This window comes from Panthera leo, chromosome D1, assembly GCF_018350215.1.
Source record: "Panthera leo isolate Ple1 chromosome D1, P.leo_Ple1_pat1.1, whole genome shotgun sequence".
Taxonomy (NCBI): Eukaryota; Metazoa; Chordata; class Mammalia; order Carnivora; family Felidae; genus Panthera; species Panthera leo.
Window position 1 is genome coordinate 56,840,350 of NC_056688.1, and position 25,292 is coordinate 56,865,641.

The 25,292-nt window shown below is 41.5% G+C and overlaps 2 protein-coding genes across 4 annotated transcripts in view; one reads left to right on the forward strand and one right to left on the reverse strand.

Moving 5' to 3' along the window:
• Nucleotides 1-12,964, reverse strand: part of SPCS2 (signal peptidase complex subunit 2) — a 28,002-nt gene extending 15,038 nt beyond the window's left edge. The window contains exon 1 of the mRNA XM_042905081.1: nt 12,807-12,964. Within this exon, the coding sequence (XP_042761015.1) occupies nt 12,807-12,920 (114 nt within the window). The 5' untranslated portion in view covers nt 12,921-12,964. The remainder of the gene's footprint in view (nt 1-12,806) is intronic.
• A 128-nt stretch (nt 12,965-13,092) lies between these two features.
• XRRA1 (X-ray radiation resistance associated 1) overlaps nt 13,093-25,292 on the forward strand; it is a 62,024-nt gene continuing 49,824 nt past the window's right edge. For 2 of the 3 annotated variants that reach the window (XM_042905076.1, XM_042905077.1), the window contains exons 1-4: nt 13,093-13,280; nt 15,320-15,375; nt 19,248-19,345; nt 23,729-23,913. In XM_042905076.1, coding sequence (XP_042761010.1) covers nt 19,252-19,345; nt 23,729-23,913 — 279 coding nt within the window. In that variant the 5' untranslated portion in view covers nt 13,093-13,280; nt 15,320-15,375; nt 19,248-19,251. The remainder of the gene's footprint in view (nt 13,281-15,319; nt 15,376-19,247; nt 19,346-23,728; nt 23,914-25,292) is intronic. The other variant, XM_042905078.1, reaches the window with a different exon arrangement.

Sequence of the window (25,292 nt, forward strand, 5' to 3'; positions counted from 1 at the left end):
GGATTAAATACTGTAATTAAAAAACAGCAAAATGCCTGGTACACACAAATAGTTATTAAAAATTAGCTACTGTTGTTGCTATTAATTATGCAAAGCTAATATACTGCATCACAGTTAGCTGGATTTATATAACATCCCCCTCACTGGGTAACAGGGACTACATGTTTTACATTCTCAGAGTCAGGGACATAACATAGTGTCAACAGCTACTTCTTGAAAAGATGTCTAAACAATCTTATAAAGAAAAAAAGGAAAAGATTTCTAAAATGTTAACTTTCAGTTTAAATTTAACAAATGTATACGTGGCTGAAGTAATCTCACTTGGTTCTTATCCACAGAATTTGAGGGAGGTATAACCAGAGCTATTACTGAGTGCACAATGTGTCCTATGTATTGTGCTAAATGTTTTATATACACCATCTCTTTTATTTTTTAACGTTTATTTATTTTTGAGACAGAGAAACAGAGCATGAATGGGGGAGGGGCAGAGAGAGAGGGAGACACAGAATCTGAAGCAGGCTCCAGGCTCTGAGCCATCAGCCCAGAGCCCGACGCGGGGCTCGAACTCGCGGACCGCGAGATCGTGACCTGAGCTGAAGTCGGACACTTAACCGACTGAGCCACCCAGGCGCCCCTACACCATCTCTCTTAATCCCTATGATAACGCTACTAAGAACAATTACCATCTGCTATGGACAAATGTTTGTGTCTCTCCCCACAGATCAGATGCTGAAATTCTAACCCCAATGTGATAGTATTGGGCTATGGGCCTTTGGGAAGTAATTAGGTCATGCGGGTAGAACCTTCATGGGAGGGATTAGTGCCCTTACAAAAAGACACAAGGGGCGCCTGAGTGGCTCAGTCAGTTAAGCGTCCAACTTCGGCTCAGGTCATGATCTCACAGTTCGTGGGTTCAAGCCCTGCATTGGGCTCTGTGCTAAGAGCTCAGGGTCTGGAGCCTGCTTCGGATTGTGTCTCCCTCTCTCTCTGCCCCTCCCCCGCTTACACTCTGTCTCTCAAAAATGAATAAATGTTTAAAAAAAAAAACAAAACTTTTTTTTCAAGAACATGAGAGCTTGTTTCTATTCTGTTTTCCACCATGTGAGGATCCAAGAAGGCTGTCCGCAAGCAGAAGGGCCTTTATCAGAACCCATGCCGGCACCCTGAACTCAGACTTCCCAGCCTCCAGAATCATGAGATAAAGATTTCAGTTGTTTAAGCTACTCGTTCTATGGCATTTTTGATAAGGCAGCTCAAACTGACTAACATCCTTCTTTTATAGATAACAATAAGGGTTTTAGAAATTTGCCCAAAGTGACAGGAAGTGGTAAAGCCAGACTCAACGGAGTTTTCATGATTTCAAAACCCATTCTCTTTCTCATTATTCCACACTGCTTCCCACAAAGTATAAGGTGCTTCCCACAAAATATAAGGAAAGGAATTATTAGCTATCAAAAACAAAAGAAAAAGACATAAATCCCTGAAGTGATAGCCGTATAGAGGATCCTGATTCCTACCTGATAAGTTATAGCTAACATAAAAAGAATCTAAAAATGATTTTAATCTTGAATATACCAACAAAACCCACAAAATAGATTTTGAATTTTCCATTTCCCTCCATTTAAAACCAACTGAAATTTAACTGAAAATATAGCTCAAAAAGTCCCATTTAAAATAAATCACTTCCTTGTCAGTACCAACATTAAGAAATAAAAACACTTTATTGGACCAGCATACCTATTGCCAGATCTAGACAGCTAACCAGTCCACAGAAAATATGCATTTTTTAAACTTTTTGTTAAAGTGTATTTATTTGGGGGGGGGGGGGCGGGAGGGGCGGAGAGAGAGAAAGAGAGAGAATCCCAAGCAGGCTCTGTGCCACTAGTACAGAGCCGAATGTGGGGCTTAATCCCATGAACCATGAGATCATGACCTGAGCTGAAGTAGGGCACTTACCTGACTGCACCACACAGGCGTCTCAAAAATATGCATTTGATGGTTTTGACTAAAAATTACAAAGACTCATTTCAGTTACAATGCTCTGCTGCAAATATGAATAAAAAGTTCTACAAAGATACTTCACTGCAGATATGGCATTAAGAACTTCACTTTTTGGGGCGCCTGGGTGGCTCGGTCGGTTGAGTGTCCGACTTTGGCTCAGGTCATGATCTCACGGCTCATAAGTTCGAGCCCCATGTCGGGCTCTGGTGCTGATAGCTCGGAGACTGGAGCCTGCTTCGGATTCTGTGTCTCCCTCCCTCTCTGCCCCTAACCCATTTGCATTCCGTCTCTGTCTCTCTCAAAAGTAAATAAGCATCAAAAAAAATAAAAATAAAAAAATAAAAAAATAAAAAAAAAAAGAACTTCACTTTTCTAAGGACTTCAGGAGGATATTAAACATAATCCAGGTCTTGAGACTATGTAAATAGTACAGAAAGGTATTTTTTGATTTAACCTATTTAAGGATTACAGGCTTTTCCTGTTCCCCATGCATCTTCTGGTGTTAAAGGGAAAAAAAGGACAAAATCCTTGGTCATTAAAGGTATGTCCAGCAAAGCAAAATTGTGTTGAGTATTAAATAACATAAACACTTCTATTTTCTTATTCTAATAGCAGTGAAACAGAAATAAGTTATGTAGTGATAAAGATCTCCATGGATTGCTTCATGAAGTTCCTTAGCTTCACAAAGGCCAGTACACAAAGCTTGACAAAGGCTCAAAAGATTCACACTGAAGAGATGAAGGCTACCAGAGATTAGTGCCAATAGAAGGACCTTGCTCTGATTTACAAAGAGCTGAGTATGGCTCTAAGAAAAACTAACACTTTTTCTCTCCCTTCTTTGTAAGGTCTCTCCCAGTTTAGAAAGGGGATATAGGCTCCAAAGGAGGAAAAGTAGTAGATGAGGCACTTAACAGGGAGTATATCCTAGATAGTCTTGTTTAGTTTACTATGTTAAGGGACTTGGACTTTATTCTGAGACAAACAATTGAGAATACTTTAAGCAGAGGAACAAAATAATCAAATTTCTGTTTTTTAAAGTCATTTTTAAAAATATTTATTTTGAGAGGGAGGGGGGGAGAGGGGGAGAGGGGGAGAGGGGGAGAGGGGGAGAGGGGGAGAGGGGGAGAGGGGGAGAGGGGGAGAGGGGGAGAGGGGGAGAGGGGGAGAGGGGGAGAGGGGGAGAGGGGGAGAGGGGGAGAGTGGGAGAGTGGGAGAGGGGGAGAGTGGGAGAGTGGGAGAGAGGGAGAGAGGGAGAGAGGGAGAGAGGGAGAGAGGGAGAGAGGGAGAGAGGGAGAGAGGGAGAGAGGGAGAGAGGGAGAGAGGGAGAGAGAATCCCAAACAGGCTCCACACCATTAGAGCAGAGCCCATGCAGCTCAAACTCATGAACCATAAGATCATGACCTGAGCAGAAATCAAGAGTCAGATGCTTAACCTACTGAGCCACCTAGGTGACCCTAAAAGCCATTTCTAGTGGCAACCTGCTAGATGGTCTGGAGAGGACTAACAATGGAGATAAACACATCAGATTCAGATGACTGATTAAGATGCAGGGCCTAAATAAGAGCAACAGCCAAGGGATAAAAGAATTCAGACTTAGGTAACTGAGCTAACGTGATTTTCTAAGAGAAGGTACACAGATGCAAAAAGGAGAAATACCCATTTGTACATGTTGAGTTTGAGATGTTTAAATTCCAGTCATACGGATTTCAGAATTTTCTAAACCAAAATAAGGAGATTATGAAAATTGACGGTAAAGTCAAAAGGCGAGATTACTATATGAGTTGGAAATATGGACCCCCACCACCCATATGAACACATTTAGCAAAAGATGAAAAGTCAGTAAGTTCAAAATAAGAAAAAAATGTTCAATCTGGGGAGAAAATGATGTCTGTCTTGAGAATGTGCACCATCACCTAACTTAGATTCCCAACTCGGAAATACCATGATATCTCAAAGAGAGAGATTATAGCTCTTGGCAACATACTTAATTTTCAATTTCAATCTATTTTTTATAAAAATGACCAAGAAATACTGCAAAGAAAATTACTTAATTTTCTTTGATGAATGAGTGGCTTATTAACAGCTGCATTTATCACCGGAGTTAAGTTGGAGTTAGAAATTACCATGTGTTAATTATGAACATGAACATTAGTGGCAACACCAGAGAAACTGGAAGTAGACTGACTCTGGCTATTTAGTCTAATATGCCTATGAGATATCCATGTGAAGATGGCAAGTAGACAGCTGGACACAGAAGTCTGGGGCTCAGAGGACAGATCCAGGTTGAAAACACATATGTGGAAGTCATCAACTTACAGATGTATTTAAGCCATGACACTGGTATCTCCTTGGGACGAGTATAGATAGAGGAGAGGGGTTTGCCAATATTTACGGGTCAGGAAGAAGACAAAACAGTAACAATAATACAGAGGCCAATGAAGGTGGAGGAAAATCAGGGGCAAATAATCTTCTAGAAGCCACATTAAAAAAAAGAGAAAAGTTCAAGAAAGAAGTGTTCAGTGAGTCAAATACTACTGAAAGGTCAAATAATATGAAAAACTATTAGTGAAATTTGACAAAACAAAGGTCAGAGCAGAGAAACAATGTAGGCAACTGCTAAAAAAAAGGGGGGGGGCTGGACAGATGGAGATTGGTAACATCTGTGATATCACTCTTAAATAATTGTGAATGACTGGCTAAGAAAATAGTAATAATTTGAAAACTTTAGAGGATACTCCATAAACACTGTAAAGACAAAAAGAAATGAGTTTTTAAAATTGATATAATTCACATACCATAAAACTCACCATTTAAAAATGTACAATTCCAAAAAATGAACTATTGGGACCTCATCAAGATAAAAAGCTTCTGCACAGCAAAGGAAACAATCAACAAAACTAAAAGTCAACCAATGGAAGGGAAGAGGATATTTGCAAATGACAGATCAGTTAAAGGGTTAGTACCCAAAATCTATCTAAGAATTTGTCAAACTCAACACCCAAAAAACAAATAACCCAGTGAAGAAATGGGCAGCAGACATGAATGGACACTTTTCCAAAGACATACAGGTGGCTAACAGATACATGAAAAGATGCTCAACATCACTCATCATCAGAGAAATACAAATGAAAACCACAATGAGATACCACCTCACACCTGTCAGAATGGCTAAAATGAACAAGTCAGGAAACAATAGATGTTGGCGAGGATGCAGAGAAAGGGGAACCCTTTTGCACTACTGGTGGGAACGAAAACTGGTGTAACCATTCAGGAAAACAGTATGGAGGTTCCTCAAAAAATTAAAAATAGAACTACCCTATGACCCAGCAACTGCACTACTAGGTATTTATCCAAAGGATACACAAATGCTGATTCGAAGGAGCACATGCACCCCAATGTTTACAGTAGCGCTATCAACAAGAGCCAAATTATGGAAAGAGCCCAATTGTCTACTGACTGATAAAGGGATATATATGTATATATACATAAAGGGATAAAGAAGATATATGTGTGCACACACACATAGGAATATTACTTGGCAGTTGAAAAGAATGAAATCTTGCTTTTGCAACAACGTCAATGGAACTAAAGTGTATTATGCTAAGTGAGAAGAGTCAGAGAAAGATAAATATCGTTATTTCACTCATATGTGGAATTTAAGAAACAAAGCAGATGAACATAGGGGAAGGGAAGGAAAAATAAGATAAAAACAGAAAGGGAAGAAAACCATAAGAAACTCTTAAATACACAGAACAAACTGAGGGTTGCTGGAGGGGAGGTGGGTGGGGGTCTGGGCTAAACGGGTGATGGGCATTAAGGAGGGCACTTGTTAGGATGGGCATTGGGTACTATATGAGTGATGAATCACTGGGTTCTGATTCATACGCTGTATGTTAACTTGAATTTAAATAAATTTTTAAAAATAAATAAAATGTAAAAAAAAATGACAATGTGAAATTCAGTGGTTTTTATTATACCAAGGTTGTGCAATCATCACCATTAATTCTAGAACATTTTCATCACCCTAAAAAGAAACCCCATAACCACAAGTATTCATTCCCTATCCCCTGCTCCCTACAACCACTAATCTACTTTCTGGGCACTTCAGTTACTTCTACCTCTTGGTTGTTGTGAATAATGCTGCTATGGTAATTCGTGTGCGAGTTTTTATTCAGACATATATATTCAGTGCTCTTGAGTTTATACCCAAGAGTGGGATATACTGTTATATGGTAATTCTATGTTTAACTTTCTGAGGAACTGATAAACTGTTTTCCAAGGTGGCTGCATCATTTTACATTCCCACCAGAAATGTAGGAGGGTTCCAATTTCTCTACATCCTTGTCAACAATGGTTATTTTTTTTTTTTAATTATTATTATTATAGCCATCTCAGTGGTATCTCACGGTGGTTCTCATTTGCATTTCTCTAATGACAAATGATGCTAACCATCTTTTCATGTGTTTACTGGTCATGTGTATATCTTCATATGGAGAAAGGTCATTCAAATCCTTTATTCTTTTAGAAATCAGTTTGTCTTTTTGTTATTGAGTTGTAAAATTTTCTACATAATCTAGATACTAGGCCCTTATAAGAAATAGGATTTGTAGGGGCGCCTGGGTGGCGCAGTCGGTTAAGCGTCCGACTTCAGCCAGGTCACGATCTCGCGGTCCGTGAGTTCGAGCCCCGCGTCAGGCTCTGGGCTGATGGCTCGGAGCCTGGAGCCTGTTTCCGATTCTGTGTCTCCCTCTCTCTCTGCCCCTCCCCCGTTCATGCTCTGTCTCTCTCTGTCCAAAAATAAAAAAATAAATAAATAAATAAAAAAAAAAAAAAAAAAGAAATAGGATTTGTAAATATTTTCTCTCATTCTGTGGACTACCTTTTCACTTTCCTGATAGTGTCCCTTGACACAAGAGTTTTTAAGTTTGATGCAGTAAAAAATAATGAGTTTTGAGATATTATTAAAATTCTGCTTCCAGGATGCTTGGGTGGCTCAGTCAGTTAAGCATCCAACTCTTGGTTTCGGCACAGATAACGACCTCATGGTTTGTGGGTTTGAGCTGCCAGCACAGAGTCTGCTTGGGATTCTCTGTCTCCCCCTCTCTCTGCCCCTTCCCTGCTCAAGCTCTCTTTCTTTCTCAAAAATAAACATTTAATTAAAAAATAAAGTTTAGTTTGCAAGACAATGTTAAAAAGCCAGCACCTTGTTTCTTTAAACACACACACACAATTACAGCAATGCCATAAAACTATTCATCTTCTTTGTCAGAGGTAGGTCAGGGTCCAGACATGCCACCCAGAAATCTGGCAAGCTAAGATACCATGGAGGACAGCAAAAGGCGATACGTGACCTGTCTAAGGACACATGGTTGATATGTAACAAAGCCAAGACTTGAGCCTAGGTCTTCCAACCTCAAAATAGACACTCTTTTCACTACCGCAGTAGTTATCACATGGCCTGCTCCAGTATGAGAGGCAACGTACTTAAGAAGTAAGGTAAGAGCACTGGATTAAGAACCGGGAAGCCAGGTTTGAGAACTGTAACCAACTCAGTGTGTCAGCTTGGGCAAGTTGCTTCATTTCCCCCTCTTCAACTGTGTCCATGTCTATAAAATGAGGAGGCTGGCACAGATAAGCTTCAATGTCTCTTCACTATAAACATTTTAGAGAAACCACTACCGACTAAACAGAACAGCTGGAAACAAAACAAACAAAAAACTCTTAATATATCAGAACCAGAAAGGATTTAAAAAATAATCTAAGATAGTAGTGCTCAACCCGGAAGTAACTACTAAAATGTAGAGGGGCACCTGGGTGGCTCAGTCGGTTAAGCGTCCGACTTCAGCTCAGGTCACGATCTCGCGGCTGGTGAGTTCAAGCCCCACATCGGGCTCTGTGCTGTGACAGATCAGAGCCTGGAGACTTGTTTCTGATTCTGTGTCTCCCTCTCTCTCTGCCCCTCTTCTGCTTGCGCTCTCTCTCTCTCTCAAAAATAAACATTAAAAAAATATTAAAATATAGAGGAAATAAATATGTAAATAAATAAATAGCTATATGTAAAAACATGCAGCTGTCCAGGTCCCACCTCCAGAGAATCTGATTCAGGTCTGAGATGAGGTCCAGAAACCTGTATTTTTAACCAAAACCCCAACGGAGTCTGATGTCTTCATATCATGTTAGGAAAAAAAGAGGAAGCTGAAGCCCAGAGTAACCAGCTAATTAGCAGCAGCTATATATAGACAAATAGATAAGTGCTTACTATATGCCAGATATATAGTGCCAAACACCTTCTAAGGTAAATATTATTATTCCCACTTTACAGATGAGGAAACTGAGACACAAAGAGATTTATTAACTTGCCAAGAATACTGCTAAGAAGAATACTGCTAAGAATCTGCTAAGTGGCAGAGGCAAGATTCAAAGCCAGACATACAGCCTGGCTCCAGAGCCTTTGTTCTCAACTACTAAGGTATAAAAGCTGTGCTTTAAGATCAGGATGAACAGTCCAGCCAGGAGACAAAAATTCAGGTATGAAGTTAAAAGGGTCTGAATATAGTTTCTAAAAAACACAGTTTAGGGGCGCCTGGGTGGCGCAGTCGGTTAAGCGTCCGACTTCAGCCAGGTCACGATTTCGCGGTCCGTGAGTTCGAGCCCTGCGTCAGGCTCTGGGCTGATGGCTCGGAGCCTGGAGCCTGTTTCCGATTCTGTGTCTCCCTCTCTCTCTGCCCCTCCCCCGTTCATGCTCTGTCTCTCTCTGTCCCAAAAATAAATAAAAAAACGTTGAAAAAAAAATTTTTTTTAAAAAAAAAATAAAAAACACAGTTTAATACCACATTTTAATAGCCAAAACAATTCATCCAGGAGATAAAAATCCATGGACAAGGCTAAAAGGATTTGGATATAGTTCTGGAAAGCATGGTTTAATACCTATGTCAATTTTAATAGCTAAAACAATTAAGCAAGTAATTTTTCTTTACAGCCTGCTATGTAGAACAAAATGCTTTGATGTATTTTGTGGGCAAAAAAATCTTACTGCAATAATCTAAATTATTCTGTGATAGAAGTTGAAAAATTATATTTGCATAGTTATTTTTAAGATCAGGAAGGTAGAATTGCTTTGTTCTCAGTTTCATAGGCACAGAAATTCACATCTGCTTACAGAAAGCTAGAAGCACATTTGCATCTCTTTATTACATTTCTTCACAGGAAGTGCCACTACAGCTGCAGGAAATAAAAATAAAAGCCCTTAAAAAAATCAAGACAAATAAAATTAAAGAGGCTGTAAGGTAACAGCCTCTCAATCCCACAGAGCAAAAACTTATTTATTCATTTAGATCCTGCTCCACTGAGAATAACATTTTTCCCCATGTTTCCCTTCCATAGTACCCTCAGTTTTCAGACAATTAGAGGCACCATCTCAAAAGCAGTTTCTGATGATGGAGGGGGCAGATCTGAAGGTTTTTTGTCTGCTAAATTCAATGCCGTAAGTATTTATTCTGTATTGATCACCTCAGAGAACTATAAGAACCTTTCATGGGAAACTGGACAAATACAAATTGGTAGAAAAATACAAGACAGTAGGTCAGGTCATATTAAATGACAGTTTAATTCCCATGTGCAATAAATGCTAGAGAAATTAGAGGAACAACCTGATGTAAAGCTAAAATAATGTTTTCTGAGAAAAAGCACCTAAACACATCTTGACTTATTGTCTCTCCCCTAGGTCCCTCACTTCTTGGGTTAATTCTGCCGAGTGCTCCTTTGTGAGGCCTTTTATCTACTTCTGCTGCTCAAGTTGGGGTTCTCATCACCTGGTCATTTTCTCTTTACAGCCATTTACAAAGAACATTTACCAAACTGTACAATTTAATATTAACAACAAGCCTATAATACATATGGGAATCCACATTGTTTACATAAGGAAATTCAAGTTCAGTAATACCATGCAACTTATCCAAGGCCATGTGGCCTTTATCATGCTGCACTAGAACTCAAACTTGCCTTTCTTTTTAAATAAATCTTATACGCTAGTAAGGTATAAGGCCTTATCAGAAGACTTTTAATTTCTACTTCAACTTATCTAATTTTCCAAAACCACTGTATATAGTCTCAAAACCTTCAACAGCTTCCTACTCTTACTCCAAGCAATCCATTTCCTCTTCAATCTGATTCTACCTTCATGTCACTACAGGTCTCTTAGGACAGTCCACAGTCAACTCACCACCCAAAACATCAGGCACCATCTGCACTACCATTTGCTCAAGGACATTCTTACCTAGTATGCTGTCCTCTCTTCAAAAATAAGGTACTAGCTCCACTCTCAGACATGAACGAGGTCTTCCCCTGGGGCCCTCACCCGCTTATCAAGTAGATCTCAGGGATCGTTCTCTCTTGCATTTGAACTTCTGTAAAAAGCACACATCTGAATACACCAAATACTTTTAATATATTGGGTACCTCCATGTCCTATAATCAGCTATACTGAGTTACATTATTTTTTTTTAAGTTTGAGAGAGAGAGAGAGAGAGAGAGAGAGAGAGAATGAATCCAGGCTCCACACCGTCAGCACAAGCCTGACGTGGGGCTCAAACCCACAAACTGTGAGATCATCATAACCTTAATGGAAATCAAGAGTTGAACATTTAACCGAGTAAGCCACTCAGACACCCCTCTGAGAACTTCTTTTTTTTAATTTTTTTAATATTTTATTTATTGAGAGAAAGAGAGGCAGAGCATGAACAAGGGAGGGGCACAGAGAGAGAGGGACATAGAATCCGAAGCAGACTCCAGGCTCTGAGCTGTCAGCACAGAGCCCGACGTGGGGCTCGAACTCACCAGCCGTGAGATCATGACCTGAGCCGAAGTCAGACACTCAAACGAAGGAGCCACCCAGGCACCTCCTGCCTCCAGTACTTTCTGACAGAATTCTTTATGTTTTCCTTTGCCATTGAACATATGTATTAGACACTATAGGTCAAAGAGATCATTCATGTATATCACCTCATTTGATTCTCCCCAAAACTGTACTAGTTCAGATGAAGAAAATTAAGCTTAGTGAGGTTAACTGACTTGCCAGGCCTCATACAGGGTGAAATTAACAAAGCTACTTCAAAGCCTAAATCTTATGATCCTCAAATCCAGGTTCTGCCAATAATGCAATGATGTTGTATACTTTTCAGTAATCATTACCTTAACAGAAACACCCATGCGTAATGTTTGCTGGTAATGATCTAAACAGAGGGAAAACAAGAGCACTCAATGGGACAGGATAAGCACAGGCTGTTGAGAGATGCTCACCAGCAGAAAGGCAGGATTTGTGTACAAAAATGACTATCAATTCCCAATACTCTCACGTGTCTTGGAGCAATTTACCATCCCACTTCCCAGAACATGTTCTCCTCTCTTAAAAATGATTAAGACTGGGGTGCCTGGGTGGCTCAGTCGGTTGAGTGACTTCGGCTCAGGTCATGATCTCACTGTTAGTGAGTTCAAGCCCCATGTTGGGCTCTGTGCGGACAGCTCAGAGCCTGGATGGAGCCTGCTTCAGATTCTGTGTCTCCCTCTCTCTCTGCTCCTCCCCACTTGTGCTCTGTCTCTCTAAAAAATAAATAAACATTAAAAAAAATTTTTTTTTAATTGGTTAAGACTGTGAGAACCATGTGACTCAAAACCAATGACACTTAGAAGCAAAAAGACCTGGATCTGAACCCCTCAATATGATCATATATTCATTTCTTAGGCACCTACCATATGTTAGGCACAAGGAATTCCAACAAAAGCTGCTTTCGATTAAAGCAAGAAATCCTATTTATTATATTAAAAGCTCCATACTTAATATTTCTCATCAAACTGGCCCAGGGCCCCCACAATGAGAGAACTGGAAGGGACTAACGCACTTTAGGCTAAGTCCCTCATTTAACAGATGAAGCAACAGGGAGAACAAAGCATTATTTGAAGGTCACACAGCTAATTAGAGGCAGAACCAGTACTCCTTGCAAATGTTTCTAAGAAGATGCTCTGCAAAGGGCAAGAAGGCCCAACAGAGGAGTTTTCCCTTTTTCTATTCCTTTAAGCCTTTGTTGCTAGGACCGCAGTTAAAACAAAACAAAACAAAACAAAACAAAACAAAAAAATGGATTGGCGGAGAGAGAAAGAGGCAACCTAGAGCATGCAGCAAGTTCACGAATCCGACTCATTGACTGCAATTAGTGGCAGGCATAGGGGGAAAAAGAGGGGGGAGTGGGAAGAAAGCCAGAGAAAAAACAATCTCAAAGGCTTCCTGTCATCCCAATAAGGGAAGTTCAGTAATAGCAGTACCGTGATAAAACACCCAGAAACTTGAGTAAGCAAAAGGTCAAGGAGCACTTAAAATCTGCAACAGCACCCAAGTGTGGTGACCGTGATGGGGAGTTTGGGGACTACTGACTTCGAGTAGCTGCTTTCATTCCTTCGGGCTTCAGATTTCCCAGTGAAATGGGCACATCAACTGTGACCCCCAGCACCTCCGAGGAAAACGATGGCTGCATTGAAATGTGGGAATAATCAAATTATCCCAAAAAGCTGTGGTAGCCAGCGTTAAGGACCAGGCACACTTCCAAGAAGGAAAGAAAACCTGAAGGGAATGAGGCAAGGTTCGAGTTATGGAGATCGGGCTACAAGCGCCCGTAGGGTTCCCAGGGTGGGCCACGGGAGGACAACCCGCTGAAAAAGCCACAGAAGAAAAGGGGGGCGGGGATGGGAAGGTGGAATCGCTGCCTCCCGGGCCTCCCCAGGTCTCGGCTGTCCCCCCAAAGCGGCTCCTCACCTTATCCAACAAGCCACTGCGGCTACTGCCTGTCCCGCAGCTGGGACCACCGCCAGCCCCACTGCTGCCTCCTCCACCACCAGTCCTCCCGCCCTGTGCAGACGCCGCCGCCATCTTGTCTGCCTCAGTGTCTCCCTCCCCTCCTACTTGTCCGAAGCCGATTGGCTGAAGCTGACGGCGTATCGCGCCGCCAAGAGCCCATCGGGATCCGTAGTTCGGGGCTGGCTGACGTGCGGTGGCAGCGGAAGTGGCCGCGGGGCTTGCCGGGACTTATAGTAGTTAGAAGTTCCGCCCACCGGTTGCCGCCTACGCGGCCTGCCGCAGAGGCGCGGTTACCAAGGGGTGGAGAGGGTAGTGGTAGGCGCCACCGTGGAGAGGCTCCGAGATTCCCGGGAGGGTCGCGGGCGCGCAGCCGGTCTTGTCCGGACGCGGCCTCCGCGGACGCCTCGGAGGCGGAAGCGACGACGGAGGCAGGTGCGGCTGGAAACTTAGTTTGTGTGAGGGGTTAGAGTCTCCTCTGCTCCAGAAGTTTCCAAAGAGGCGGCAGGACTCTTCCTTCGTCCTTCCTAGCCCCGTTACAGCACTTACTGGTTATTCTCTCTAGTACTGTCCTCTTAGGTGTCAGTAACGTTTTCGTGTTATAGGGAACTCGCATTCGCGGAATATCCACTGTCTGCCAGGCTGTGTACTGTGTGCATTTATTATATCCGTCCTGTCAGCTAGTCCACTAACAGCCCCGTCAGATGAGGAAAGAAACTTACCAAGGCCAAATAGCGTGTATCCGGACCTGGTTTAGAAGCCAGGGGTTTTTGACGTCAAAACGCGTGGTATTTTCCTTCTGCCACTCTGCTTTTAATAGTTTTAGGATGTAAGAGTATTCTACATTTTCTGTTCATTTTTGTTAAATAATTTCTATTCACCTTTTCCATAAATATTTATTGAGAACCAACATTGCTCAGAAGTGTACTGAGGGGTACTGGAGGATCAAGACAGACCTGTTCCCTACTCTCTTGGAACGTCTACTCTAGTGACCTAGAGTTATCACATAACGGGATTATATTATACTATGAACTCTTACATTGCATCGCTTGTTTTTGTTTTTATCTCCATTAATCCCTACTAAGTGTCCGAATAATTGAACAAATGCTTACTGAGTGCTTACTATTTAGCAGTCACTGTTTTGGTAACTGGGGATATATTTCTAAATAATGGGCTAAACACCTGTCTTGGTGAAGCTAACATGTGATAATAATTATCACTAAATAATATTAGATGGGATTGCTTCACCTGTGAAGCAATCCAGGAAGATGCTCCTGTAGCTTTTTACTGTTTCTCTTTTACATCTTTTCATTTTTCAAGACCCAGCTCTAATGTCACTTGCCCTGTGAAACCTTTCCTGATCCTTAGTTTTTCCTTCTTTGCAGACAGAATGAAGACCTCCTTGGCATTGTGTTTATAGTTCAGTTTAGTTCAGTAAACAATCATTGCATCCCTTCAATGGGCCAGACCCTGTATGAAGTGCTGGGGATAAATATATAGGTAGGACATAGGCCTGGCCTTTGAGGGGCTCACACAGCCTGGGATTGGGGGTGTGAGGAGTGGGGAACAGACATGTAAGCAGGCCATTATACTACAGCATGATGGAGTGTTTCCATTAAGAGGTGGGCTGAGGTGGTAGCACAGAGAAGGGTCAACATGAGGAGTGGGAGATACAGTAAAGTTGCCTGTGTGAGCTAGGCAAAGAAGAGGGGCAGATGTGTCATAGGCCAAAGGAATGGAAGGCACATGTATGCAAATGAGCACCATTACTCTGTGTGTGTTGGAGCTGGGAGGCCTTACAATTAGGCTGAGATTAGCTGCTTCAAGTTTGAGATAGAGACCCGAGGTAGCTGAAGCTAACTAAGCAGGTGGCCTCTGAGTCTGGAATTTGGACTTTCTTTTTTCCACCATCCAGGTAAAGTTCATACTTGCTTTAGAGTTACTTTCTAGACAATGTAATGTGGGGATTATGTGCCCTTCCTAGCCCACTAGTTGTAAATCCACACCTCCTTACTTGGTATTCTTCATAGGGAACTGGAATTTCTAGGATTAGTTGTGTCCAGGTCTGTATGCTCTCGACAAGTCTGAGTCTGATTCATCCTTTGTATATGTATGCCAAATATCTTTTCCCAGACAGTGTCTTATCTTCCAACTCTGTTTTTGCAGTTTTTATCATGTATAAATTTATTTTGCATTAGTGATTGTATAAATGATCCTTTCCTTCCTGATTCGTGACTTGCACAACTTATTTAAGCACTCTAGCTCCACCCCATCGTCATAAAATTACTCTCTTGTTTCGCCTTCCCATCCATGTTTCTGTCTTTTTGTATTTATGGGATCTTTAGTTTTTTGGTATTTTTTTTAGGCCCCAGCTGAGACACATTTTGGAGCAGAGGGTCACATTAAGATGTAATTAATGAGAAAATACAAGAGGTCTGAATGACAGGCTAAGAAAGAGTATATCTATTTTACAGGTGAAGAAACAAAAAAAAAAGGAAGTCAGAGGGTCTTTCCCAAGATCAAAGATCAAGTAAGTACCCTGCAGATCAGAAACAAGGTTCTCATATTTTGTAAGTTACTGGAGTCTTTTCCCAACAGTCATCATCTCTAACATTCCCCAGCCAGCTGTTTACTCATTCATTCATTCACCTATGTAGCAGATAGGTGTGGTGGGTCACAAGAGAGATTACTGAAAGACAGATTGACTGACTCACTATTGATCTTTTTCCATCCATCTATCAATCCATTCATCTTCCCAACACATTTTTAGTGAATACTAGGTTCTGTGCCAGGCTCTGGAATTACATAGGTGAATAAGGTATCATAGGTCCCACGGCAGGTGAGAAGTTGGTAAGGGGAGCAAAAGTTGGTAAAGGGAGCAAAGAAAAGTGATAAGCACTATACTAGAAGTATAAGATGTTGTGTGAACACCTAGGAAGGGCATCCAATCCTTTTTGGAAATTCAGTGCCCTGTGTTGAACCAAGGGAGATACCAACAACACTCATTCCACAGATAATTGTGGAATCTATTACGTGCCAGGTGCTGTGTTAGGTAATGGGAGTAAAGAAATGAACACCATAGGTGTTCTCCTTCCTCTAAAGGAATTTAGAGTATAGCTGGGGATATCAGAAATATGTATAAAAACTCCTGGGCCCTGGGAGTACATCATATTCTTCATTTGGCTCACACACATTTATTGGGATTTCCTATGAGCATTCCAAAGGTGGAAGAGGAAACAGTGAATTGGATATGTTTCCAGACGTGGAGGTTCACGGGCCATTGAAGGAACCCCTTCATGATTGTTAGTAACCTTATGAGATAGAAAGGGCTCCGGCCATGAAAGAGAGAAGAAATACTCCAGTGTTTAGTCAAAGCAGCAGCTATTTCCCTCTGTAAGGTTCAGTGAAGGCATTGCAGAAAAGGTGGCATCTGGACTGGGTCTAGAAAGAAGCTTTTTAAAAATTTATTACCTCGTTTAATTCTTACAATAATTCTCCAAGACACAGGTTTTTATCTTCAGTTACATGTGAGAAATTTGAGATACAAAGAGATAAAGGTATTGCCTAAGGTCATTCAGCTTAGTGTTAGCAACTAGACTCAGATTTAAGCCTCTGATCTCTAAAATTGTTGCCCTTCTTACTGCATCACTCTACCTTGCATATTTGTCACTTCCCAGAAACATTTTCTCAGGACACCTGATCCTGTCTCCTCACTCTGCTCCTTCCTTTTACTGAATTTTGTCCTGGACCCTCCATCTCAGGGACCATATCCTTGCCCTAGCCAGGAACGTACAGGTTCCAAAATCTCCACTACCCCAAGTTTTCTGAAGCTGTTCCAAGGCAGATCTGGGAATGGCTGGATCTCTTTATTTTTTTTTTTTTAAGACTTTATTTTTAAGTAATCTCTGTACCCAACATGGGGCTCGAACCTACAACCCTGAGATCAAGTGCCACACACTCTATTGACTGAGCCAGCCAAGTTCCCTGGCTGGCTTTCTTTAAAGAAAAATCTCAAATCTCTTAAGAGCTCAAGGTTTAAGAAATTTGGGTCATTGATTAGAGATTTATTCCTTACAGAAGTAGCATTTGAACTGAATCTTAAAGCATGAGATTAACCAGATGAACAAGATGGAGAAGGCTATTTTAGGCCAAAGGAACACAGCTAGGGAAGAATGAATGTGTTTGGAGAATAGAAAATGATTCAATGATAGGGGTGAAGCTAATACATATTGTAAGAACTTGTATCTCCTAGAGCTAGGGGCCACCAATTTGATCTTTTCTAGTAATGTACTCTCTGAAAGAACTTTTAGCCAAAAATCTTGTTCTCAGAAAAATATAAATCTCAACGATTGCAATTAGCATCTTATGTCTAAAAAGCCATCCTCATTTAAAACTGTTCATTGGTAAGCTACTGGTAGAGTTTCCAGAAGTGTTGGGTCTCTGGGAAGGGCTTATCTAGAAGAATCTCCTCCGCAAAATGCATCAGGACCACCAGTGATATTTCTTTTTAAATCAAAATACGATGTTTAAATGGCCCATGTATGTTATAAGGCACTTATTTCTGATACAGAAAATAAGGTCATGCTCTGTACAGAAAATGCATTAGCTTGAGAATTGGGAGAAATGAGCTTTGGACCTGTCCTGTCCAAATACTAGTCACTGGCTACAATATGGTACTGAGTATCTGCAATGTTGCTGTCCAAAAAGAGATGTTCTATAAATGTAAAATATGTAAGTGGCTACTAAAAAATTTAAAATCATATATATATATGTGTATATATATACATATATACACATACATATATATATATACATATATACATATATATGTGTGTGTATGTATATATATATATATATATACATACACACACATATCCTTGCCCTAGCCAGGAATGTACAGGTAGCGGAGTATTTTGGAACCTGTACATTCCTGGCTAGGGCAAGGATATATATATATATACACACACACATACATACATACACACACATATATATAAATTATTTCTATGAGCCTGATGGGCAGTGCTGACCGGAGCTGGAAAGGTTAGGACATGGGACTCCAGGGGCCTTCAAGAGCAGGCTCAAGTTTGCTCAGTGGGAGTCCAATGAAAAAGACTGTTTTAGTATTCTAGGTGGGAGATAGTGAAAGGTTTAATAAAAACAGTACAATGAAACAGTCTTCCTGAGCTAGAATTGTCTTGACTCAGTGACCAGTTAATGGAATCCCATCTCACCTAGCATTGTTTTTCTCAGACCTCTCTTTCCAAAACACAGCTTGGGTCATGGTTTTCCCCAGCTCAGATACTGTCCATAGCTCTCAGTTACCTACAAGGGGAAGCCTGAGCTCCTAGCCTGGCACTGAAAGCCTTTGAGAGCAGGCAGCATCCTTTCTGTCCAACCTTATTGTCCAAAACTCTCAAACACACATCCTTCTCCTTCCTAGGTCAGGTTGTTTCTTTACTGTGCCACAAGTGCCCACTACCATGCATTTGGTCCTGTGGCCCTTTTTGTTTGGAATGCTTATCCTTTTCTCTATTAGCAATCTCAGTTCATCTCTCAAATCCTGTTTATGTGGTTCAAATTTCATTACTTGCACAGCACATCATATTGCCTAAAATGTGAACTCCCTCTTTCCTGAAGTCAGTTAAAACAAAGAACATTTCTAGTAAGCACTTAAAAGGTACTAGGCACTACCTTTTTTTTTTTTTTTTTTTTTTTTTTAATTTATTCTCAAGTTAGCATACAGTGTAGTCTTGGCTTCAGGAGAAGATTCCAGTAATTGATTACTTACACATAACACCCAGTGCTCATACCAACATAAGGCACTACCTTCCTAACCTGATCCTCCCTTCTGTCTGTTAAGGTGGGTGTTATTACTCCCATTTTATGGGTGAGGAAACCGAGGCTCAGAGGGGTATAGTCACAGGGTGAGGAAAGGTAGTCAGGATTTAGACCAGGTCTGTCTGAGCCCAAAGGTGGTCTTTTTAGTGTTCCACTGAGTTAGGAGTGATTTGAACCAAAAAACCCAAAAAACCTTGGTCTCCCTCTCTCCCTCTCCCTCTCCATTTGAAGGACCAGTCCATTTTTCTTAAAAAGGGTGGGGGAGGGGATGCCTGGGTAGCTCAGTCAGTTTAGCATTCCACTCTAGATCTCAGCTCAGGTCTGGATCTCAGGGTCATGAATTGGAGCCCCGCATCAAGCGCTATGTTGGGCTCCTTGTTGGGCCTGAAGCCTACTTTAAAAAAAAAAAAGACCAGCCCATTACAGGAGAGGGGCCTTTTGGGTCTCAGAAATAGAGCATATTTCGAGTATGATGGTGCTGGTGGGCTCACAAGCTGTGTTTGGTGAGAGAGCTATGTTGCCCCTTCTCACACTCCCTTACTTTCCTTGCTTGACTCTTAGGGAGATGGCTTCCTCAGGAATCTATAAGCTGGATAACAGGAAGCCTTATTTGAACAACTGCTTTCCAGCCAAAAATCTCCTTCGGATGCCAGAAGAAGGTCAGGTGACTTCTCTAATTGATACTTGGGCTTCAATTGACACCTTTCTCCTACTTCAGAGTGACTCTCATATCCACTCCTTTCTCTCCAACCCAATTTACTCCTCTCCCCTGCTCTACCCAACCTCATCCCTTCCCATCCATTTTCTCTCTGAATTCGCAGGGAGCTTTCTAAGTGCACATCTAACCATAGTGTTCCCTTCTGTTCAGTTACTTCTCATTGCTGGCTTTTTTACCTGATATTCTGTATTCAGAGTCTAACCTTCCCTTATCCTTTGCTACAACCCCATTCCTTTACATATGCCCTATTCTGTAGTGTTTTCTTTTCACATAGCTTGTTTTATTTGCCCAGAATGTTCCAGCTATCATTCTAGTTATCCAGACTTTTTCCCATCCCATAAGACCCAGCTCTTCCAGTAAGCCATGTCTAGCTACTCCAGCCCTCAGTGACCATCCTCTCTTGTGAGCCGTCTTCTTCTCTGTGTTTATTATTTGTTGAGTAATCATATTCTGCCAAGCTCCTAAATAAAATGGCTAAATAAAATGACTCTGCTAAGTAGTTTTTCACACATTCATCTAGTTAAAAACTCCCATGGGGCAGGGACTCCTCATAACACTGAGCAGAGCCCTACAATGCAACACTGCCAAGAAGTAGGAGTTGACTAGATTGAATTTGTTACTTTGAAAGCGTAGAGCAAGGGGGAAGTACCCCTTGTTTACTCCAGATGAAATGACTTGCTGGATTCTGTATGTGGAATACTGGAAGAACTTTCTCCTCCAATCCATCCTCCCCACTTCTCTAGAGTGATTTCTTTTTTCACGTAGAGACCTTCTTTGGCCACCTACAAACCCTCCTGTGGGGCTCTCAGTATGAGCTCATAATTTTATACCCACACCCCTTTACACACACACAGAGATAGATAGAGAAATAAATATAGCCATGTGCATCTGCGTGTGTTAGTATATGTATGTATATTTCCTAGGCTACTGAGAGCAGTGACGCCTCAGTTGCAAAGAGTATACCTGCTGCCTAGATCTTGGTTTCTGAATATAATTCTCCAGTAAAAGAGCCGGGGCTCCTCAAAGAAAACATTGTTTCCAGGGCTGGGGCCAGAAAAATACAAATTGTACCTGGAACGTTGTATAGTAATAGAAAGTACAGAAGTGCTCAGAAAAATGAGGAGGGCGTATAAGAAGGACATAGGAGCTAACCTGAAGAAGCTCCCAGTGGCCAAAGCTGGGACAACCTAAACAACAAAATAAATAAAGGTAGAATTGGGTTGTAAATAAATATGCATGAGCCCATACTGATAAAAATAAATATTTGAATATTTAAATAAGTGTAGGAAAAGGAACAACTCTTCCTACAGTAGAATTTCAGTTAATGCATGAAGAAGGAATGAAGGAAATAGAAAATCACTGTTAAAACATCACAATAATACTTTTTACAGATAAGAAGCTTCTATGGTTGTGTATCAGGATTCTCCAGAGAAATAGAACCAATAGGATATGTATTTATATCCTACTCATTCTGTTTCCATATACATATGTGTATTATGGAATTGGCTTATGAAATTATGCTGGCATAATTATGAATAATATGCTGGCAAGACTGAAATCTGTAGGGAAGATCTGATGCTGAGGTCTTAAGGCAACAGTTTTTCCTCCTTTAGAAAACCTCAGGTTTTGCTTTTAAGTTTTTTCAACTGATTGAGTGAGGCCCATGTACATTATTGAGGATAGTCTCCTTTACTTAAAGTCAAATGATTGCAGATGTTAGCCACATCTACAAAATACGTTGACAACAACACCTAGATTAGTGTTTGATTGAATAACTGTTTACCATAGCCTAGCCAATTGACATATAAAATCAACCATCACAGATGCTAGAATTAGTGGGTCAAAATATGGTGAGGAACAGGACATTTGCATAGTCTCAAGGTATCTTTATTAATTACAAAGTGAAAAATAATAACTTCTCAGTAGGGAAGTTGGAACCACCACCCTAACCAAGTGATCAAAATTAACATCACCAGTAATCAGATATATTGATATCATCTGTCATCTGATATCATGCACTGAGAAGGGCACAGCATCACTTCTGTGCTAGTTTTGCCAAAGCACAGAACCTTAGTCTAATTATAGGAAAGCATACAACAAATTCAAATTGAGGGACATTCTATAAAATAATTGACCAGTCCTCTTCAAAAGTGTCAAGATCACATAAGAAAAAAAGAAAGACTGAAGAAGTGTCACAGATTGGGAGATTCTAAGGAGACATGACAACTAAATGAAATGTGAGATACCCTGGAAACAGAAAGGGGACATTAGTGAGAAAACTGGCAAAATTCAAAGGAGGCTTTGGATTAGTTACTGACGTACCAGGGTTAATTTTTTGCCTTCAATCATTATGATTATTTAAGATGTTAACATTGGGGGAACTGGGTGAAACCTGTAGAGAAACTATTATTTTCACAACTTTTCTAGAAGTCTTATGTCGTCTCAAAATGAAAAAATACAGTGGGGGGAACATTCCCATGGATACTCTTTGTGCTAAAAGTCTACCCCTTTAAAACCCAAGCTTCTTGGGATACCTGGGTGGCTCAGTTAGTTAAGCGTCCTACTAGGTCATAATCTCCCAGTTCATGAGATCGAGCCCCCTGTCAGTCTCTGTAGTGTCAGAAAGATTCTCTCACTTGCTGTCTCATAAAGAACAAACAAACAAAAATCAAAAAACCAATCTCCTTATTCTGATCCTCCAGACCTTTTCTGATCTGAGTCTGCTGACCTCCTTAGCCTCATCTCTTTTCCCTCATGTTCATCCTCTACACAGTCTGAGCCTTACTTTCTGGTCATGTTGGGAATTTGGGCACTAACTCACACTGGAGTCTCTGGGAGGGCTATTAGAATAGGACAAAGGTCTATGCCCCAGATGGGGACAACCCTGAGAAATGGATTATCTGGAATGTCAGGCCCAGAGTGGGAGTGGGAGTGGGAGTGGGAGATGGTTCATGGCAGACATAGGGCAGGAGCTGCATCCAAGAGGCAGGTTGAGTCAGGGCAAGCCCCTGAAGCAGGATAGTGGACTATGAGGACAGGGAGTCAATGCTCAGAGGCCCTGAGCTGATTCCCACAGCTCTGTGCTGTTCTGTGTGCTCCTGATCTTTTTTGCTTCTGGGTACTTCTTGTGCTCTTCCCTCTGCCCAGGATACCTGTCTTTTCCATCTCCATCTAGTCAACCTTAAACTTACTAGATCTAGCTTTGCTTAGGCTGGTAGCTCCCCTTTCAGTGCTTTTACAGTACCCCTTCTATTATTAAGCTCTTTGAGTCAGGGCCTCTGTCTTACTCATCTCCACAGCCCTAGCTCCTAGCACAATGTTGATGCTCAGAAAAGGTCTGGATGAGTGATTGTGGGTAGGGGCTATGGCTCAGCATTCATTCAGCCATACTCACAATATGGGAAATTCTACGTAGGCCTTGGGAATACTGTGACGAATCAAAGTCTCTGCAGGGCAAAGCAGACAAAAAAACAAGCAAACAAAATAATTACAGATTGCGATGAATGCCTTGGAACAAATAAACTGATGTAGGAGGGCACAGATTCTAGAATGTTGTCATGATTTGTTAGGTGAACTTACTGGTAAACCTCATATTCTTTTTTGCTTACACAAATTTTTGAGTTCTTAACACAGTAAAATGTATTGAGTTTTTTTTAAGTGCCAACTGTCCTATCATTTTCTTTTGGCGTGGAGTCCAATGCAGGGCTTAAACTCACAACCCTGAGATCAGGGCCTAAGCTGAGATCAATAGTTGAACACGTTAACTGACTGAGCCATCAGGCACCCCAGAACTGTCATCTTCTTATCCTGAGCTCCTAATACAACCTTTCCCCTATAATAATGGGATCCAAGGTAAAGTCCAGCAAAATGGAGCCTGATGAGTTGACTCCACTCATTTAGCTCTAGCCAAGAGATGAGAGATGGGAGAGTAGCCAGTGTAGGAAAGAATAATCAAGTCTGCTGAGGAGAGTCAGAGAAGGCTTTGTAAAACAGGAAATACTTGATCTGGGGTCTTAAAAGGAAAATTAGCATTTAGAGACAAAAGTGTGGAGGAAGGAATTGAGGAGGTCATTCCACCTCTTTGAGTCTTAGCCTTTTCATCTGTAAAACGGGGACAGTAACATGTCTTTCAGTGGGGTTTGGGGCCAATTAAATGAGGTGGGTATGCAGACACACCTCACCAGCAGCAGCACAGTATCTGGTGCATATCAGGTAATGTGGAGCTATTTTTGGTTTTGGTATTACAGGTAAATACTCTGTAAGCACACTAGTTGTAGCTTTTAGGGGAGTTTGCTCCTTCTCATTTTTCTGATCTTCTCAACAGGCCGAGGACACTGGTTAGTGGCTCGGAAATGTAACCTCAAGAAGAAGCCCAAGAATGTGCTTGAGGCACCAGCTGAAGGTCAGGAAAGCCAGAAGAAGGTTTCTTTTGAGGTCAGGGGGAAGAAAGGGTCTCTACATGAAAAACAAGAGGATGTTCCTGGACACATACTGGACCAGGCTTTTCTGGTGAGAGTTGAATATATCCTGGAGTGGCTGGCAGGATCAGCTGATGACTGTCATGATGGGAGACAAGGACTTGCCCTGTTCCACTCTGGTACAACTACCCCCAACCCACCCCAAACTATTAGAGTGATCTTGGCTGAGTACAGTCAGGATGATGAAGGGACCCAAAGCTTTCTTTACATGAAAGCTTTCTTTATATCCACCTTGTGAGATAGGTATTATTGTCCCTATTATGTTGTTGCCAGTGTGCAGATGGGAAAACTGAGACCCCAAGAGGTAATATGCCTTGGCCATGGTCCCATAGCTAATAATTAGAACTCTGGTCTACTCATTATTAGAACTACTCAGGATGAGAACTCTGGTCTACTGACTCCAAAGCCTGTACCTTTATAGTATATCAGGTAAAAACTCAATTTAATTGAGTTAGAAAGGCAAAGGAGTAGGTCAGGGGAACAGTAAATTGAAAATCCCATTCCTGTACCTGGTAGAGGGTGGAGATTCCCTTTTTCCAGGAATGGGGGGACTGGGGAAATTCCACACTCCACAGACTTTGTCCTTTGGGTTTAGTATCTCACTGAAGTCTAGGGGAGCTGATCAGATAGTACCTAGTACCTGGGGCAGGCTTTACGAAGAAGACCGGGGTGGCTGTATTGGAGACCAGCCAGGTAGATCACATCTGCTCTGTGCAATGCCTCGGTGGCTTGGCAAAGAAAGACAAATTTGTAAACCAATATTAATATCTAGTCCAGTTTGCCTAACTCCCTATGAAGAACTCTCCAGCATTCTACTCTGTTCTCAGGCTCTACTTATGGTTCTCAACAGGTGGCTTTCTACACAGATCAGATGTTTAAAGAGAGCTTTGAGGAGGAAGCTCTGAGGTTGCATCTCACCTCAAGTGGGTAGTGTAAGCTTTTTGCAGAGTCCCGTGGTATTTCCTTCATCACAGTGTCCACTTCTCACTGGGGGGTGCGGAGGATGGAAACAACAGTACTGAGGAAGGGCAGAAACACTTACTATAGTAGTCTTCTTTTCCCTTTTGTTTCTCACGACATATATATTCCCACATTAATCGACATGGTTTGTTACCCATGTTGCTTCTTTATATGGCAGAAGCAATACGGTGTTTTTCAGAGTGATGGGATACCTACCTATCTGCTGGATAGTTTTACTTGAATGTTCCACTGGCACCTCATATTGAGCTGTGCCAATCCCCTTACAACAAGTCCCAAGACATACCCCTTTTCTTTTTACTATACTGCCTCAGTAATGGCACCAACCCAGTAACTTGGGGTTAGCTTGACACTTGCCTCTCCCTTACCACCCCACTCCCACCACTACCAAGCCTGGCACTTCTATTAAATAGTTTTAAAATCTTTATTTTC